The 16,885-nt window shown below is 38.9% G+C and overlaps 2 protein-coding genes across 3 annotated transcripts; one reads left to right on the plus strand and one right to left on the minus strand.

Moving 5' to 3' along the window:
* The first annotated feature begins 3,239 nt into the window (after positions 1–3,239).
* On the plus strand, positions 3,240–5,500 carry LOC127773994 (rac-like GTP-binding protein 2). The gene is made up of 8 exons (XM_052300254.1): positions 3,240–3,633; positions 3,823–3,910; positions 4,027–4,136; positions 4,383–4,446; positions 4,554–4,618; positions 4,705–4,770; positions 4,925–5,040; positions 5,223–5,500. The coding sequence occupies exons 1-8, from the start codon at positions 3,532–3,534 to the stop codon at positions 5,254–5,256; spliced, it is 645 nt and encodes a 214-aa protein (XP_052156214.1). The 5' UTR covers positions 3,240–3,531; the 3' UTR covers positions 5,257–5,500.
* Positions 5,501–5,640: 140 nt separating this feature from the next.
* LOC127773993 (proline iminopeptidase) lies at positions 5,641–12,673 on the minus strand. Of its 2 annotated transcripts, XM_052300252.1 has the most exons (11): positions 12,473–12,673; positions 12,159–12,370; positions 11,832–11,930; positions 11,631–11,741; positions 11,485–11,547; positions 11,277–11,370; positions 11,001–11,098; positions 10,799–10,900; positions 9,727–9,840; positions 6,215–6,289; positions 5,641–5,930 (listed from the first exon to the last, which is right to left on the minus strand). In XM_052300252.1, the coding sequence occupies exons 1-11, from the start codon at positions 12,579–12,581 to the stop codon at positions 5,835–5,837; spliced, it is 1,173 nt and encodes a 390-aa protein (XP_052156212.1). In that variant the 5' UTR covers positions 12,582–12,673; the 3' UTR covers positions 5,641–5,834. The 2 variants fall into 2 exon arrangements, with proteins under 2 accessions (XP_052156212.1, XP_052156213.1); XM_052300253.1 differs by lacking the exon at positions 12,473–12,673 and having other exon boundaries at positions 12,159–12,431.
* Between the last annotated feature and the right edge of the window lie 4,212 nt (positions 12,674–16,885).

Genomic DNA, 16,885 nt, shown 5'->3' on the forward strand with positions numbered 1-16,885 from the left:
AGGAGAATTAAACCGTATAATATATTTTTTTAAAAAAAATGATGTTTAGAATATTGCTTTAAGCCATAAAAAAATCATGCCAGAATGTAGAATTTTAAATATTTTTAAAAATAGCAATCAAAATTTAGCAGGAGATTTGGAAAAAAACCTTTTTTAGAGTACAACAGTGTATACTTAGAGACACGGTAAAAAGTACAACACATCCTTAGAGCGCGCGCACCCGCCTGTAAAGACATAGGAGTGGAGTACATGCGTACCCTACTCCAAGCACCTCTCAAAAAGATTGGGTCATCATATTCTAAGATTAATTAATGAAATCACCACGGGTTACTCGCTATCTATATATATATCTATCTATAGATACATAATTCATTACTGAAAATAATTAGCCATCAATACCAACACTCATATCAATTTTAAAATTTGATAAAATTTATAAATCGAAAGTGTTCCTTTCTCCTGTAAATGGAGATGAAAATTAAGTGTTACGCAGAACGAAGATACTGACGTATAATTAATTAAGTTTTAATTATTATAAACTTAAAAACTAGATTAATATGAAATTTTAACTCTCCCTCCACGCTGCCACTGCCGCTCGAAAGCTAACATAGAGCAACTTCCGTAGCAAAAGTTTTCACACAAAAGAAACAATTTAAAAGTTCGAAAATGCGTGCTACCAGTACACAGAATTTCAACTCTTAGTGACCTTTTGAATCAAAGAATTTATATAGGAATTTCATAGGATTTCAATCCTATAGAAAATTTTTCTATTTGGCCCTTTAATTAAAAAGGTTGAAGCTTTTTAAATCCTATGAAATTCCTATGCAATGACACATAGCATGTGGATTTTGAAGGAAATTTGGCAAGAGCTTTAACCTCTTGGAAAATTTCCTTTGAGTATATCTCTCTCATTCGATTCCTGCGTTTTCCTGTGCTTCAATCAAACGACAATTCCTGTGTTTTTCCTGTATTTTGCAATCATCTGTTTTAAACTTCGATTCATATCAGAATTATATGTTTTTCCTATTTCTCTAATTTTTTTTCGACCCTACGATTCAAAGGCCCTTAGGCCTTGTTTAGTTCCCAATTTTTTTTCCCAAGAACATCACATCTTTTGGACACATGCATAGAGTATTAAATATAGATAAAAAAAACTAATTGTACAGATTGCATGAAAATTGCGAGACGAATCTTTAGAGTCTAATTAGTCCATGATTAGCCATAAGTGATACGGTAACCCACATATATTAATGACAAATTAATTAGGCTTAATAAATTTATCTCGCGATTTCCAGGCACGTTATGAAATTACTCCCTCTGTCCCAAAATAAGTGCAGTTTTACACTATTCACATTCAACATTTAACCGTTCGTCTTATTTGAAAAAAATTATGATTAGTATTTTTATTGCTATTAGATGATAAAACATGAATAGTACTTTATGTGTGACTAAATATTTTTAATTTTTTCACAGATTTTTCAAATAAGACAGACGATCAAACGTTGAGCACGGTTATCCACGGTTACACTTATTTTAGAAAGGATGTAGTAGTTTTTTCATTCGTGTCCGAAAAACCCTTTACGATATCCAAACAAACGTTCAATATGACATTCAAAAATTTTCTTTTCCCGAAATAAAGGCTGTGTTTAGATCTAAAGTTTGGATCCAAACTTCAGTCTTTTTCTATCATATCAACCTATTATACACACATAACTTTTCAGTCACATCATTTTCAATTTCAATCAAAATCCAAATTTTGCTCCCAATGGCTGCTGGGCTGGCTGGCCGGCCGTTACCAAATTTATTCCTTCCTTCTCCCAACTAGCTCCCGGTGGGTCCCGCACGACAAGACCTTGCACTGTCAGTGAACGGGAGGGGCAGAATTGGAATGTCACCACCACTCTCCACTCAGGGTGCGTGGAAGATTGGACGTCCGAGACGACCAAACGTGCCTCGGAAACCGCACCCCCCCGGAACGGCTACTCGGGGCGCGCGCCCGGCACCCTTTTCAAATCAAACGCTCGTCAAACAGCAGTAGCTGCGACCAAAGTTTGAACTTCTTTTTTTTCTTTTCCTCTTCCTTTCGAGAAAAGAATGGAGAATATCTAAAAGTTTCGACGAAAAAAAGAAGAGGAAAGCGGCATCGGAGGATGGTCCAGTGCTTTGATTTTGATTTGATTTGATCAGTGTCACTGTGGCCAGCAGCGTTAACACGGCGTGATTAATCTAATCGCGGATGGTTTAATCAAAGCCAAAGACAGGATCCCCCTGCCCCCGCGCCGCGGGACCCACCACCCAAATAATGTGTGTGTTTTGTTTTGCTTGCTTTTGCTTCGATTTGAAATACGGGTTTCTTTCCGTTTTCCCGGTGCTTTTGTAGTAGTATGAAATTGAGCTCGTGTTGTACATGCAATGTACTGCTACTCCGGTAATAAACGTCATGTTTTTGTACAGAATTCGTTTGAAAAATTTCAGAATTGGCTTCTTCTATTCCAGTAGGTTTGAGCGTTCAACGCGGCAACGCGTACGTATGTACGTACGTACCGGTACCGTGTTGTATCCTACCGCATTGCATTGCAGTACCATCAGGACGTGCCATTTGAGATAGATAAAGATTAAAATTAGGTATGAAAAAACAAAACAAGAAAGTCACCGGCGCATGATTAATAAGATTTTTCAATTATTATAAACTTGAAACAAATTTAGTATCTTTTATATTTTAAAGTTTTGTACGAAACATAGTATTATTTAGGAGTTTGAAAAAATGCTACAAAAATCAAGATAGGCCCCGTTCGAATGTCCTCAAAAGGCTTGGTTAAATTTTGGGTTAAAGTGGCACACTTTTCAAATTGCTAAACGGTATGTTTCGTGTAAAAACTTTCTATACGAGAGTTGTTCTAAAATATCAAATTAATCTATTTTCCAAGTTTGTAATAATTAAAACTCAATTATCACTTCGTTTTACGTGAAACACTTAATCTCCATCTTCATCTTTATTTTCAGTAGATTCAAATACCACCATAATGCACTCCTAATTTGATAAAGCAAGACTATAGTGCCCATCATTTAAATGAAAGTGGGAGATTGACGAGAATAGAATGTGTAGAAATTTAAATAGAATGTGATTGATTGAATAAATAGCACGACGAGAATTATAGGAGTTGATGTAGATCGAGCATGGCCATTGGCCAGCCTCGTTCCGTCGTCGGCAAGAGGCCGTCGGTCGACGCGCCATGCCATGCCACCCTGACAGTGGCACACACTCGCGTCGGCGAGGGCGCCCAGCGTACGAGCAGTTAAGCAAGCCAGGCAGTCAGGGCGGTGTCAGTAGACCACCGGCATTTACACCCCGCAACACCCCCCCTCATCTCGCCGAACCCACGTCTTTTAATTACAAAGCAGCTTGCCCCCGTCCCTGCCTCTCCTGCTTTGCTTTGCCTTCTCGGAGAAGACAAATCTACTGTAGCTGCTTGTCTCTGTTCGCCGGTGGCGACCGTGAGAGAGGAGGTAGTCCTAGTCCTAGTAGGCGAGATGAGCGGCGCCACCAAGTTCATCAAGTGCGTCACCGTCGGCGACGGCGCCGTCGGCAAGACCTGCATGCTCATCTGCTACACCAGCAACAAGTTCCCCACCGTATGTTCTCCCCTCTCTCGCCGTTGTTCTTGCTGCTGTCCATGGTTTTGCTCCTCTTTGTTTGTAATCAGAGAGAGAGAGAGAGAGAGAGAGAGAGAGAGAAGATGTACGCCTGTACTAGTCTTGCAATGTTCAGTGTTTGTGTGCATTTCTTGGTAGCGTTTGTGATGCTGTTTCTTGGCTATGCAGGATTACATCCCCACCGTGTTCGACAACTTCAGTGCTAATGTTTCAGTGGATGGGAACATCGTCAACTTGGGATTATGGGACACTGCTGGTAAAACTGATTCTTCCATTGCTCTACTCTCTTCTGCTGAGATTTTCCTTTTTTTTTATCCCTGCAACTGTCCAATCTCTGAACCTCTTGTGTGTTCTTTTGGTTGATTCATCCAGGACAAGAGGATTACAGCAGGCTGAGGCCACTGAGCTACAGGGGAGCGGATATATTTGTGCTGGCATTCTCACTGATCAGCAGAGCAAGCTATGAGAATGTTCTCAAGAAGGTAGGTACTATACTCCATTTAGTTCAGTTTGGACTCAAAATGTCTGAACATCTGACAACATGAGGATAGTGACCACAGATACTGTACCAAGAACTTTACCTTTCCTTGTGACAATGACATTTTTAGACCACCTTTGACCAATATTCTTCACATTTTTCTTCTTTACAGATATATACTATATGTGCATATGATTTTCACTGGAATATTCTGAGCTAATGTTATCTTTTTCTGTTTCTGATCATGCAGTGGATGCCGGAGCTTCGCCGGTTCGCACCGAATGTTCCAATTGTTCTTGTTGGGACCAAGTTAGGTTTGTACCGGATGCAACATTAACTCAACAAAGCTCAGTGCCACTTCCTTTTGCAGGCTTGTTTCAATGCTCTTAGGTTTTAACCGTGCTTGCTTCCAATTGTTCAGATCTACGTGACCACAGATCTTACCTTGCGGACCATCCTGCTGCTTCCGCAATTACGACTGCACAGGTTTGTTCTTTTATTTACCGAATCTTCTGTTCAGCATGAAAACACATTTATTGGCGAATTCGATGACCGTATAAGTTTATGTTCAGGGTGAAGAACTTAGAAAGCAGATAGGCGCCGCGGCTTACATCGAATGCAGTTCGAAAACACAACAGGTACAAAACTGCAAACAATGGATTCAATCGATTAGTTCTTTGTCATAGTTTGAAGAGTTCCTTGCTATATATATACTGTAGCAATTCAAGTTGGACAGACTGTTGCTTTAATGAACCATTTATGTTGAGCTGATAATGTTGTTGGCCATGGTAGAACATCAAGGCCGTGTTTGATACTGCCATCAAGGTGGTCCTTCAGCCTCCTCGGAGAAGGGGGGAGACGACGATGGCAAGGAAGAAGACAAGGCGAAGCACCGGCTGCTCGTTAAAGTAAGAGCACACCTCAAAAGCCTTAGAATTACATGGTTGGATCTTGTGAGTTGTGATCATGGACTAGCTATTATAATGTTTGTGCCTAGTAAACATGAGTGCGCATCATTTTCTACTTTGTGAATGAAATAGTATGAATTATGCAATGGCTGATGTAACTGTTTTTTTTTTTTTTACTGCAGGAACTTGATGTGTGGCAGTGCATGTGTTGTTTAGGACCTGTCTGAATTCTTGAAGGTGTGTAAGCGTTGTGTAATGGCAAGTGAATTTGCTGACTGTTCTGCTGCTTCCATTTACTACTACTAAGCTCTTTCGTGTGTTTGAATTACTACATCTAGAACTAGAGCATCAGGCTCATAGACTGACTTCATATCAGGTGTTTGTATCATTAATATTATTATGTAAGAAGGTTGTGGTTTGTGGAACAACTAAATACAACAATGCAGGCTATGTTGTAGTATGCTCTGCTACTGGTGTATGTTATAAATATAAAATTCTGCTACATACTTTTGTGCATCGAGTCGCCTTTTCTTCTTGTTTCTTGCACAATGGCAGATATCATTTTTTTGGTCAGTTTAAAAACGAGAAACGCTTATAACCTTTTTCAAAACAAGGCCAGAAACTATGATTGAGATTATAATGACATCGTTTGACACACCACAGTGCCCACAAGGCTGTTCAAACTACGAGCTGTTTATTCTGTATTTCTGGCAACACTAATGAAACCAGAGAAAACGCTTCTGGATTTCTGCATCAGCTATGCGATGAAACCCTTTGAAATCAGAGCACCTGCTTCATTTTGTAAACATGCTTTTGAGCTTCTCGTTGGCGGATACCAGTTCGGCAGCAACACCAACCTCGTTAGCGGAGTGTCCTGCATCTGGAACCATCTGTATACGGTAGAAGAGATTAATTATTGACTCAATCAAATACGCATGAACAATATTGCAGTCGGCAGTAAGCACATTCTATCTACACAGAAATCATTCGAAATGCATTTTATCTAGCGAAGTCAGTAGATCAGGGTATATAAATTTAAGGTATACGGTAATTTGCCAAAATAACCGTTGCTCATTGCCAAAAAAAATGAGAAGGCAACCTAAATGAGCAGATTACTGTACTCCTATTTGACACAGTTATTTTGGCAATCATTTACATGAAAAGAATCATTTACCTTAAATTCTGCTTCAGGCCATGCTTTATGAAGATCCCAGGCAGACATCATAGGACAGCAAACATCATACCGGCCCTGCAACATAAAAACACCGATCACTATCAGGTACTACAATAGTATCATCTCACCTGTATAACTCTTTGCACAAAACTTACAAAATACTCCACTTTACAGTAGGAGTAGTAGCTATAAAAAGCATCAAGGCCTAATTTGCCAGTCGAGGGAACAATTATGAATAATGCCACTTTACAGTTCCATTGTCATTATGCATTGCATTACAGCACACAAAATCCATGTCTTCTTGGCATCCTACATCTACATGCTAGATCAAACATTTGGACACGACAATCAACATCAAATCAGAGGAGCTACAGCTAATCTCCAACATGAGAATTCGATCATGTTTGCTACAATCTATTATATTATTAAAACAGCTTTAAAAGAAGGCACCACGTTCGCTGGAGGCTAGAAATTCTCACATTAATCAGAGAAAAAGAAAAAAAAGAAAAAAAGAGTTCACGTAGAAATACAATTTAAAAATAGGAGAAATTCGGAATTAAAAATAAGCAATATTGAAAGAAGTTTCCACATAAGAACCCAACACGAGATTAATCAAAATTCGAAATAAAAATAAAATAAAATCCAAAATTAAAAAAGAAAAGGAGAGTCCAAGTAGAAATACAATTTAAAAATAGCTGAAACTCGGAATTAAAAATAAGCAATAATGAAAGAAATTTCCATATAAGAACCCAATATAAGATTAATCAAAATTCGAAATAAAAATAAAATAAAATCCAAAATTAGAAAAAGAAAGGAGAGTTCAAGTAGAAATACAATTTAAAAATAGCTGAAATTCGGAATTAAAAATAAGCAATATTGAAAGAAGTTTCCATATAAGAACCCAATACGAGATTAATCAAAATTCAAAATAAAAATAAAATAAAATCCAAAATTAGAAAAGGAAAGAAGAGTCCAAGTAGGTATACAATTTAAAAATAGCTGAAATTCGAAATTAAAATAAGGAATATTAAAAGAGAGTCCATATAAGAACCCAATACGAGATTAATTAAAATTCGGAATAAAAATAAAAATAAATCCGAAATTAGCAAAATAAAATAAAAGAATAGTTCAAGTAGGAATATAATTTAAAATTATCTGAAATTCGGAATTAAAAATAAGCAATATTGGAAGAAGAATCGAACCCAATACGAGATTAATTAAAATTTAGAATAAAAATAAAATAATATCCAAAATTAGAAAAATTAAAAGAGAGTTCAGAATACAATTTTAGAACAACCGAATTGAAAATAAAAAATAAAAACATTAAAATAACACAATACGGCGTTAACTATTTTTTTTAAAAAAAATAAATTCTGAAATTAGATAAATAAAAAATAAGATTTCAATTAGGAATACAATTTATAAATAACTAAAATTTGTGTTAAAAATAAAGACTATTGAAAGAAAAGACCATCTAAAACACATGACGAGATAAATTAAGTAACAGGCCTATAAAGGAGTAGAGTGGTGACGGTTGATACGACATATAAAAATTGTTAATAAAACACTAAATAGAATCCTAATGACAATTAAAAGGAGGGATGTCAGCCAGGCCGTGAAGCAAACAAGTAAGGCGGTTGCCGGGACTTCTAGAAAGTAAAAAAAAAAATAAACCCCATTGATAATCATTTGATTTTTCAAATCTCAATAACAATAAAAAGGAGAAGCAACGGGCGGGGTGTATAAGAGTATAGTTGCAGAGCCGCCGACGGTTGACGGGACTTCTAGAAAATAAAAAAGAATTCTAATGATAGTTCTGTTCAATTTTTAGAATCACAATGATAATAAAGAGTAGGCGGTAGACGGGCTGTAGAGGGGCATAGTGGCATCGTTTGATGGGACTTCTAAAAATTATATATAAAAAAAATGAAACTACAAGTCCAATTTTTATAGGTTCGGAAGTTGTAAAAAGTAAAAAAAAACAATGATAATCATGTTCGATTTTAAAATCTCAATGACATTAAAGAAGGGAGGCAGCGGGCGAGCCGTAGAGGAGTACAATGGCAAAATTGCTGACGGTTTGGCAGGACTTCTAGAAAGTAAAAATAAACCCAAACAATAATTTAAAAATAGATGAAATTCGGAATAAAAAATAAAATAAAATCCAAAATTAGGCAAATTAAAAAGATAGTTAAATTAGGAATACAATTTTGAAAAAACTGAAATTGAAAATAAAAAATAAAAAAAATCAAAAGAACATTATACGAAAAATAAAAATAAATTCTGAAATTAGAAAAAGAAAAATAAGATATCAACTAGGAATACAATTTATAAATAACTAAAATTGGTGATAAAAAAATAAAGATTATTGAAAGAAAATACTATCTGAAGCACATGACGAGATTAATTAAGTAACATGCCCATAGAGGAGCAGAGTGGTGGCGGTTGAAGATTACAAGGAAGGACAACAGGCAGGTCATGAAGCAATCGGTCAAGACGGTTGGCGGGACTTCTAGAAAGTAAAAAAAATAAACCCCAACGATAATCATATTTGATTTAAAATCTCAAGTACAATAAAAATGAGAGGCAGTGGGTAGGTCGTATAGGAGTACAATAGCAAAGCCGTCGATGGTTGGTGGGTCTTCTAGAAAGTAAAAAATGAATTCGAACAATAATTATGTTCAATTTTTACAATCACAATGACAATAAAGAGTATGCGGCGGACAAGCCATAGAGGAGTATAGTGGCAGCGTTTGACGAGATTTCTAAAAATTATAAAAATTATGAAACCCAACGAGACAACTCTAAAAACTATGAGCTCCAGTTTTTAAAGGTTCGGGCTTCTAAAAAGTAAAAAAATAAACCCCAATGATAATCATGTTTGATTTTAAAATCTCAATGACAATAAAGAAAGGCGGCAGCGAGCGAGCCGTAGAGGAATAGATTGACAAAGTCACTGACATTTTGGAGGAACTTCTAGAAAGTAAAAAAATGAACCTAAACAATAATTATGTTCGATTTTTAAAATAGCAATGACATAAAGACAAGATGCAGTGGACGGCTGTAGATGAGTATAATGGCAGTGTTTGACGGGACTTCTAAAAATTATAAAAAAGAAGTCCAACAGGACAATAAACTCTAAAAAAATTTTAGATCTAATTTTTAAAGGTTCTAAGAAGAATGAATAAAAATAGTGGTAAATCGAGCAAACAAATAAAGAATAATATAACAGAAGTGAGGGGTAGCAACTGGTGTGGCTTTTAAAAACTATAAAATTAGAAACACGATAATAATAAGGTTTTTTCTTTCAAAATCTTAAGACAACGAGATAACTAATAAACTTTAAGTAAAATCATAAATATATATATATATATATATAAAATTTTATATAGGTGCTAGCCGCGCAATTGCGTGGGCCACCCAGCTAGTTATATTACATGAGCACACGTGCTCATAGTCACCCCCAGACATAACATGCAACATGGCAAAACTTAACTTGAGGACAGACATACCTGTACAATAAAAGCTTTAATGTGTCGAATCTTGTCAACATTGTCTAACAGATGCGAGTCTGAGGGTAAAAATCCCTTATTCACAAAATAATGGTTTTCAATCCTTGCGAATGCCTGGGCAAAAGTAAACCATGTGTCACCAAATATCAGAAAAAGGCACACATTCTAAAAGTACACATAAGGATATTAAATACAAAATATTGAGACCATAGGCATTTCAGCAACATAAAAGCAGGCTAATAGGAAAATATGATGGGATGTGTAATCAGAAGCTAAACGGCACACTGATTTGGTATACTGAGAAAATAAGTGTGTATGGTCAACAGCAGCAGTCATGAGTATATCAGCAGCGGATTGATACTGATATTGTGCAATGATCATTGAGATGGCCTTTTGGAATTAGGAGGTAACATCAAACAAGTAAATTAACAGCTCTCAAAGGCACTGCTCCCTCCGTCCTGCTTAGATATTTTTTTAGAAACTTGCTTTTATTACTCCCTCCGTCCCATAATATAAGGGATTTTGAGTTTTTGCTTGTACTGTTTGACCACTTGTTTTATTCAAAAAATTTGTGCAAATATAAAAAACGAAAAGTTGTGTTTAAAGTACTTTGGATAATAAAGTAAGTCAAAAAAAATAAATAAAAATTCTAAAATTTTTTGAATAAGATGAGTGATCAAACAGTGCAAGTAAAAACTCAAAATCCCTTATATTATGGGACAGAGGGAGTATTAAATAGATGTACTTTTAGGATTTATTCATAGTACTTCCCCAAATAGCTGTTAAAAATGGAATTGAACAAGTGGGATGGATGGGGGATATTAATTGGAACTAATAGCGTCCAAGAGGAACAATTAGCAACTTGGATCTTGTTGGAGGCTCAAAATACATTAAAAAAACAAAGCAATAATGTAAGCTTTCAAAGAAATAAAAAAAATGTTAAAGAAATTAATGTAAAGAAACTTTCAAAGAAATATAGGTACATTACATATGTAGGAAGATGTTAAAGAAATTAATGTAAGCTTGTCAACCCATAGCAACGTAAAAAATGATGAAGAAGAAAAGGGCTTACCAATGAGAACTTATCATCTTCCCCTCGCTTGATGTTCTCATGATTTTGGATAAGATGTGCAGTCATCATCTCCCACATTGTCCATCTCTTAGCAGCTTCAGCCTAAATATCAGTAGAGGGTACGATCACATATAAAGCCGAGGAACTAGAGAACTAAAGAAAGGAATGGATCAAATGTACCAAGCAATAAAGATAAATCTACCTGGACATCAGCATCAGAGGAAGTTAGCCTTTTGCTATAAGCAGCTATGAAACAATTCCTTTCATCCTCAGGAATAAAATCTCTAAATGGTTCCCATGCTGCCCGTATAAAGTTGCAGCAATCAATCAGCACATAAGATAGTGAATTGATCGAAGCAAACATAACAAACTGCCTACTCAAAAACTCTATGACTTTGGCAACTTCGTTACCAGTAAAAAGAAAGAGTTCATAGTGTTTAACAAAAAAACACCATTACACAAAACAAGACACACATACCATCTGGGAAAATAGCTGCTGCACCACCCTCATAGAACCAATCAAGTTCCTTTTTCCTAAGCAAGAAAATGCCTCTTAGAACAATGCCAGTGACCTAACAAACATCCAGGAAAGTATTAGTGTGAATCTAAAATGTAGCTCCCTTGCACACCTACTTGCAACAAGTATCATCATCACAGGTAAATGTAAAGGGCCATAGATCACTCACCTTATCAGGGTGACTCTCGCTGTACGCGAGAGCCAAGGTGCTTCCCCATGAACCACCAAACACCTATAAATGTTGACAAATAATGGGTTTCACTACTGAAAGGCCTGTAAGACGCAAATTCTTAAGGAAAGAGCATTTAGAATTGCCTGCCACTCTGGGATGCCAAGATGTTCTCTAAGCTTCTCGATGTCAGCAACCAAGTCCCAGGTAGTGTTCTCTTCCAAACACGCGTGAGGAGTGCTTCTGCCTGCACCTCTCTGCACACAATGGCAACGCGAAATCAAGAAACAAAAGTCACCTCACCATCACAACGGTATAAACAGCGACATGAGAGGGACGGAACCAACCTGATCGAACAAAACGATCCTGAAGAACTCCGGATCAAAGAACCTCCGATTCCCGGGCGACGTGCCAGCTCCAGGGCCGCCATGGAGGAACACAACAGGCTGCAAAAAATTGAAACGGAATCAGTTCTTCCACTAAGAAAGCACACAAGACCCACACAAGCCATTGGACGAGCGAATCAAATTCTTCTCCTCCTTCCTCTCCTCATCGCGAGCGCCGTCAGCTCCAGAAACTTTGAGCAGCACGGCGACCACGTCCACATCGAGATCGACATCATCAAGATCAACAAGGTCACAAGCAGATCATATATACATAAAAAAAAAACTCACATGGCCCTGGGGGTTCCCGGACTGCTCGTAGTAGATGGTGTGGACGCCGGAGACCTTGAGGAACCCGAAATCGTAGGGCTCGGTTTGCGGGTACAGATCCTTCCTCAGCTGCTGCTCCTGGTGCTGCTGCTGCAGTTGCCCCATCGGCGCGTTGGTTGCGGCGGCGAGGGTGGCGCGGCAACGGAGGTGGCAGCCCAAACCCCGTCGTCCCCCTGCTTTTCACAACAACGGGAAAGAAACCGCGGCGATGAGAGGATGGCACTAACGAGATAAGGAAGGACACGGGATGGTGTGGGGATCGAGGAGGTTGTTACCTGCAGCGGATGGGGCGGGAGGAGGAGGCGGCGGGCGTGGGCGGCGGGAGGTGGGGAGGGTTGGGGTTGGGGTTCGGGGGGAGGAGGTGGCACGGAGCGCGCGGATCATTTCAGTGGGCGACTGACTGGGTTTGTTGTTGGGGTTTCCAGTGGGGTTTTTGCCGTTTTCGCCGCGCGTCGTGCCGAGCGGAGGACGGACGGCAGCCGAGAGGTGGTGGCGCCCGCCAGGTTTGGTGTGCGCAGAACGGGGATCGGTCTTGTTGTGATCCCTGGCTTTTTCCGGAGATAACCAAGCAACTGCCGTGGGTCCACGGCGAGTAGAGTAAGGTCCCAGTCGTTTGGCATATTTCCTAATAAGACAAAACGACTTATTAGAAAATAAAAATAAATTTGTAGGTAAAATTTTTATAAATGTGTTCTTTGTGACTTAAAAGCCAATGTTGAAAAAGAAACTACGTTAAAAATATCTCAAAATTAAGCTCGAAAATTCAAAATTTGGCTGGCTTATTAGGCCATCCGATGGAAGCCTAAAACAAAAGGGTGGCGGTCCCATTGTTTAATCTACGGTTTATTATTTATTATTGTACTCCTTCAGTCTCACCATATAGGAGATACATGGGGTGTTGATTCAAGGCTGTATTTAGCAAATGTTTACTGTAGCACCATATTTATCAAATCATGGAGCAATTAGGCTTAAAAGATCCATCTCGTTAATCTGTGTAATTAGTTTTATTTTTAGCCTATATTTAATACTTCATGCATGTGTTCAAACGTTCGGTATGACAGGGTAAAAAAAATTTTAGGGTGGGATTTAAACAGGGCCATAGTAGTATCATGGTCTTAATACATATGATTAAAATATGTTTTCATCTAATTCTAAATTGATATATTGTAGGACGAATGTAGTAAGTTTGTTGAGTTCGTTTTAAAATCTTTCCAAAATCTACTGATCCCTTGTTTTTAATGTGTATGTTTCCAAACTGCTAAATCATATTTTCTTGTATAAACCTCTATAGAATAGTTGTTTAAAAGAATATTTAATTCACCTTTTAAGTTTTATCTAAATAGTACTTAATTAATCTAATTGTCCTTTTTAGGGAGAGAAGAAGTTTCCAACACGTATCGAACACACCATTAGAAAAAGATAGGAGTACTATACTATGAGTAAACTTAGGCTGCGTTCGTTCACAGAAGAGAGGGGAGATTGTAACTCGTTTTCCGCGCGCACGTTTTTCAAACTATTAAACCGTGTGTTTTTTAAAAAAAATTCTATAAAAAAGTTGCTTTAAAAAATTATACTAATCTATTTTTAAAATTTAAAATAGTTAATACTCAATTAATCATGCGCTAATGGCTTACCTCGTTTTACCTATCTTTTCAATCCCCTCTCTCTACTTTTCCGGGCATGAGCTGATGACGGACGGCAGCGGCGGGGATGTTGTTTGGATCACTGTCCTTTTCCGGCGCTAACTGCCATAGGTCCACTCCACAGTGAGCAGGAAAACTAAAAAGATTTTCGCTTCCAGCACGGTAATGATACGTTTTGTACTTCTTTTTTTTCCTACGAGTACAAAATTCGCGTGGATCCAATCATTAGGATGGTAGTGATGGATCCCGTGATCTCACCGCTGACGGTATCAATCTAGGCCTGGCCCAACACAATACTAGTCGAGCCCAAACAGCCGGTCCTTTTCGTAGGCCTGGCAGGCTGGCACACTCAAGTCCAACTTTTCTCAAGGGAATAAGTCCACCTTGAGTCCCTTAACTAGTGTTCGGATTTATTCACATCCCTCGATCATAAAACCGGGTATGATAACTTCTCCAAGTATTAAAATCACGTAAAATGACTCCCTTAACTGTTTTTAGCTTGGTTTTTCCTAACGCGGCGTCCACATGGCAGACCTGCCATTGGAAAAATAATAAATGATGAAGTGGGGCTCACATATCATTCTCTTTCTCTTTTCCCCTCTTTGTCCCCACTCTCTTTTTCTCCCCAGCCTTCTTCTTGGAGCAACGGAGTAGCGGCAGTAGCAGCCAGCAAGTTGATGGCGGCAAATGAGCACGGGGAGCGCGCACGGTGGCGGTGGCATCCCCGACGTGCTCCGCACTTGGATCTTCCTCCGGCTAGACTTGCCTCAGAGGTTGATCTGTGTGCTAACTGTGTGCAAGCAGTGGCGCAGCATGGCTCGTTGACAGTGTCTCCGATGCCAAATCGCTAATGGAAGTGCCAAGAAGAAGGGCGAGTGGAAGATTCTAGCTCCTCTTCTGTTGGCTGATGTCGTCGGTCTCTCCACGACGCTTTCGCCGGGTGCCACCGCTTTCGGCTCCTTTTTCACTTCCCGCCGCTGCTCGCCATGATGCGTCGCCCGAACCATTGTGACAGAGAATTTGAAGAAGGGATAGAATGAGATAGACGAGGGAGAGAGGATTGAGATGGGAGGATAGAGGAAAAGAAGTGGTCACTGACGTTCAGGTTTCACTTATAATTTTCATATTTTTGCTAATTGTAAATGCCACGTTAGAAAAAAGAACACCTTCGAAATCACTTTGTGAGTCATATTACATTGATTCTAATAACTGAGGAGGTCAACATATCTGGTATTATGGTTGAGGGTATAAATCAGATTAGACCTACACTATATCCAAGGTGTCAAAATGGACTGTGTTCTTTCCTTCAAGTTCCCAACCTCACATCTCTCTTTTTCCACGCACATGTTTCCTAAACTACTAAACAATGTGTTTTTTAAAAAAGTTTCTATATAAAAACTGCTTTAAAAAATTTATCAATCTATTTTTTGATATTTTTTTACGCTAAGGGGTTCCCAACCCCTTAAAAAACACAGCCTAATTCTTTTCTCAAGCCTAGTCCATGCTAAATTCTGGCCCATCAGGCGTAAATTCGTGACAACTCCCGCTGTCTCGCCCGCGTCCGGCGCGGCCCGAACCGTGGGAAGCCGGGAATATCCCACCGCCGTGTTCCTGAATCCTGACTCGCCAACCGCCTCAGCTGTCCACTCCACTCCTGTCGCCTTCTTCGTGCCGTCCTGCGCTGCGATGCGACGTGGGCGACGACGAGAGTTTCCGGTGGATGCCGACGCGCACCGACCCGACGACGCCACGGCTTGGGCTCTGCTGGCTTCGCGCCGCACGCCTGCTGCTGCATGCTGCGCCGTCCAGAAATTTCCGCCTGCGCGAGGCCGGCGACCTGCCCGCCCGCCACGTCTGGCCACTGCACGAGCGGCACGTTGCCGGGATTGCCCGTGCCCGTGTCTCGTCTCGTCCCAAAGCTTGACTTAGGGCCGTTTTGGGTGGCTACCAAAACTTATCCCTACCAATATTTTGGTAGTTTAAATAGTATATGTGTTTGTTTGGATTAAGACCAATTTATTAGTAATACCCATGCTAGATTTGACATCAAATTAGAACAATCTTCACTAGAAGTCACATGTTGGTTTTATATTGGTAGCAAACCAAATTCAATTTTACCTAACCAAAAAATTGGTAGTACCAAAATTTGCCTAAGCTTTGGTACCACCAAAAAATTGGCATAGTAGCAATCCAAATAGGCCCTTAATTATCGGGACATTTAGGGGTTCGGATGCTAGCCAAAATTTGCCTCAATTTACCACGAGTATGGCAAGTAGGTTTGACCAAGTTAGTAATATAGTGTATGGTTCTAGCCACAAGTTAGTCATGCCAAACTTTGCTTTTAACTTGATCCCATATTTCATATACACAATAATATGTGGCAAAGAGGCTAAGATGTGGCTTCATTTTTCTTGGCCACAACTTTGACAACTTAGCCTCGAATGTTTGGCTGGTTTAGGTAGTGTTAGACAACCAACCAAACAACCCCTTAATTTTTACACTCTTGAGATATGTCAATTAATAATTTATCACTTACTGCTTGTGATATATGGGTCCAATAATAAATCATTTATCACCGACAAACAATTAATTATTCCTGAATTATCCCGTCTTTTGCGTCTCTACCAGGCGAAAGGCGGTAGTGTACTGTGTACAGCCTAGATCAACGGATATTCAAAAGGAATATACATTCTTATAAGATTCAGGAGGAAATATTTTTTTAAGTAATGCAGGGGAAAAATAGTTGTGTCGGTCTAATGGGGACTTTGCTCCACAAGGCAGGCAGCTAATCATCGATCATCATCGCTGTAACCTGTAAGGCGCATCCTAATCAATAATGCCCCCAAAAAACGCTACAGCTACCATCCTCTCTGTTCTTTTTTTTAATGTTCCAACAAATCTTTCTCCACCCACAAATGGAAGATATCAAGAAAATGCAAAGCGCTATTATAGCTGTAAACGCGGCTAAGGAAACCAAAAAACACCCCAAACAAAAAACAAAACAAAGGTCTAGTTTAGTTGGGAAAATTTTTTAGTCTGATTATC

This window comes from Oryza glaberrima, chromosome 5 (assembly GCF_000147395.1).
Source record: "Oryza glaberrima chromosome 5, OglaRS2, whole genome shotgun sequence".
Classification (NCBI taxonomy): domain Eukaryota; kingdom Viridiplantae; phylum Streptophyta; class Magnoliopsida; order Poales; family Poaceae; genus Oryza; species Oryza glaberrima.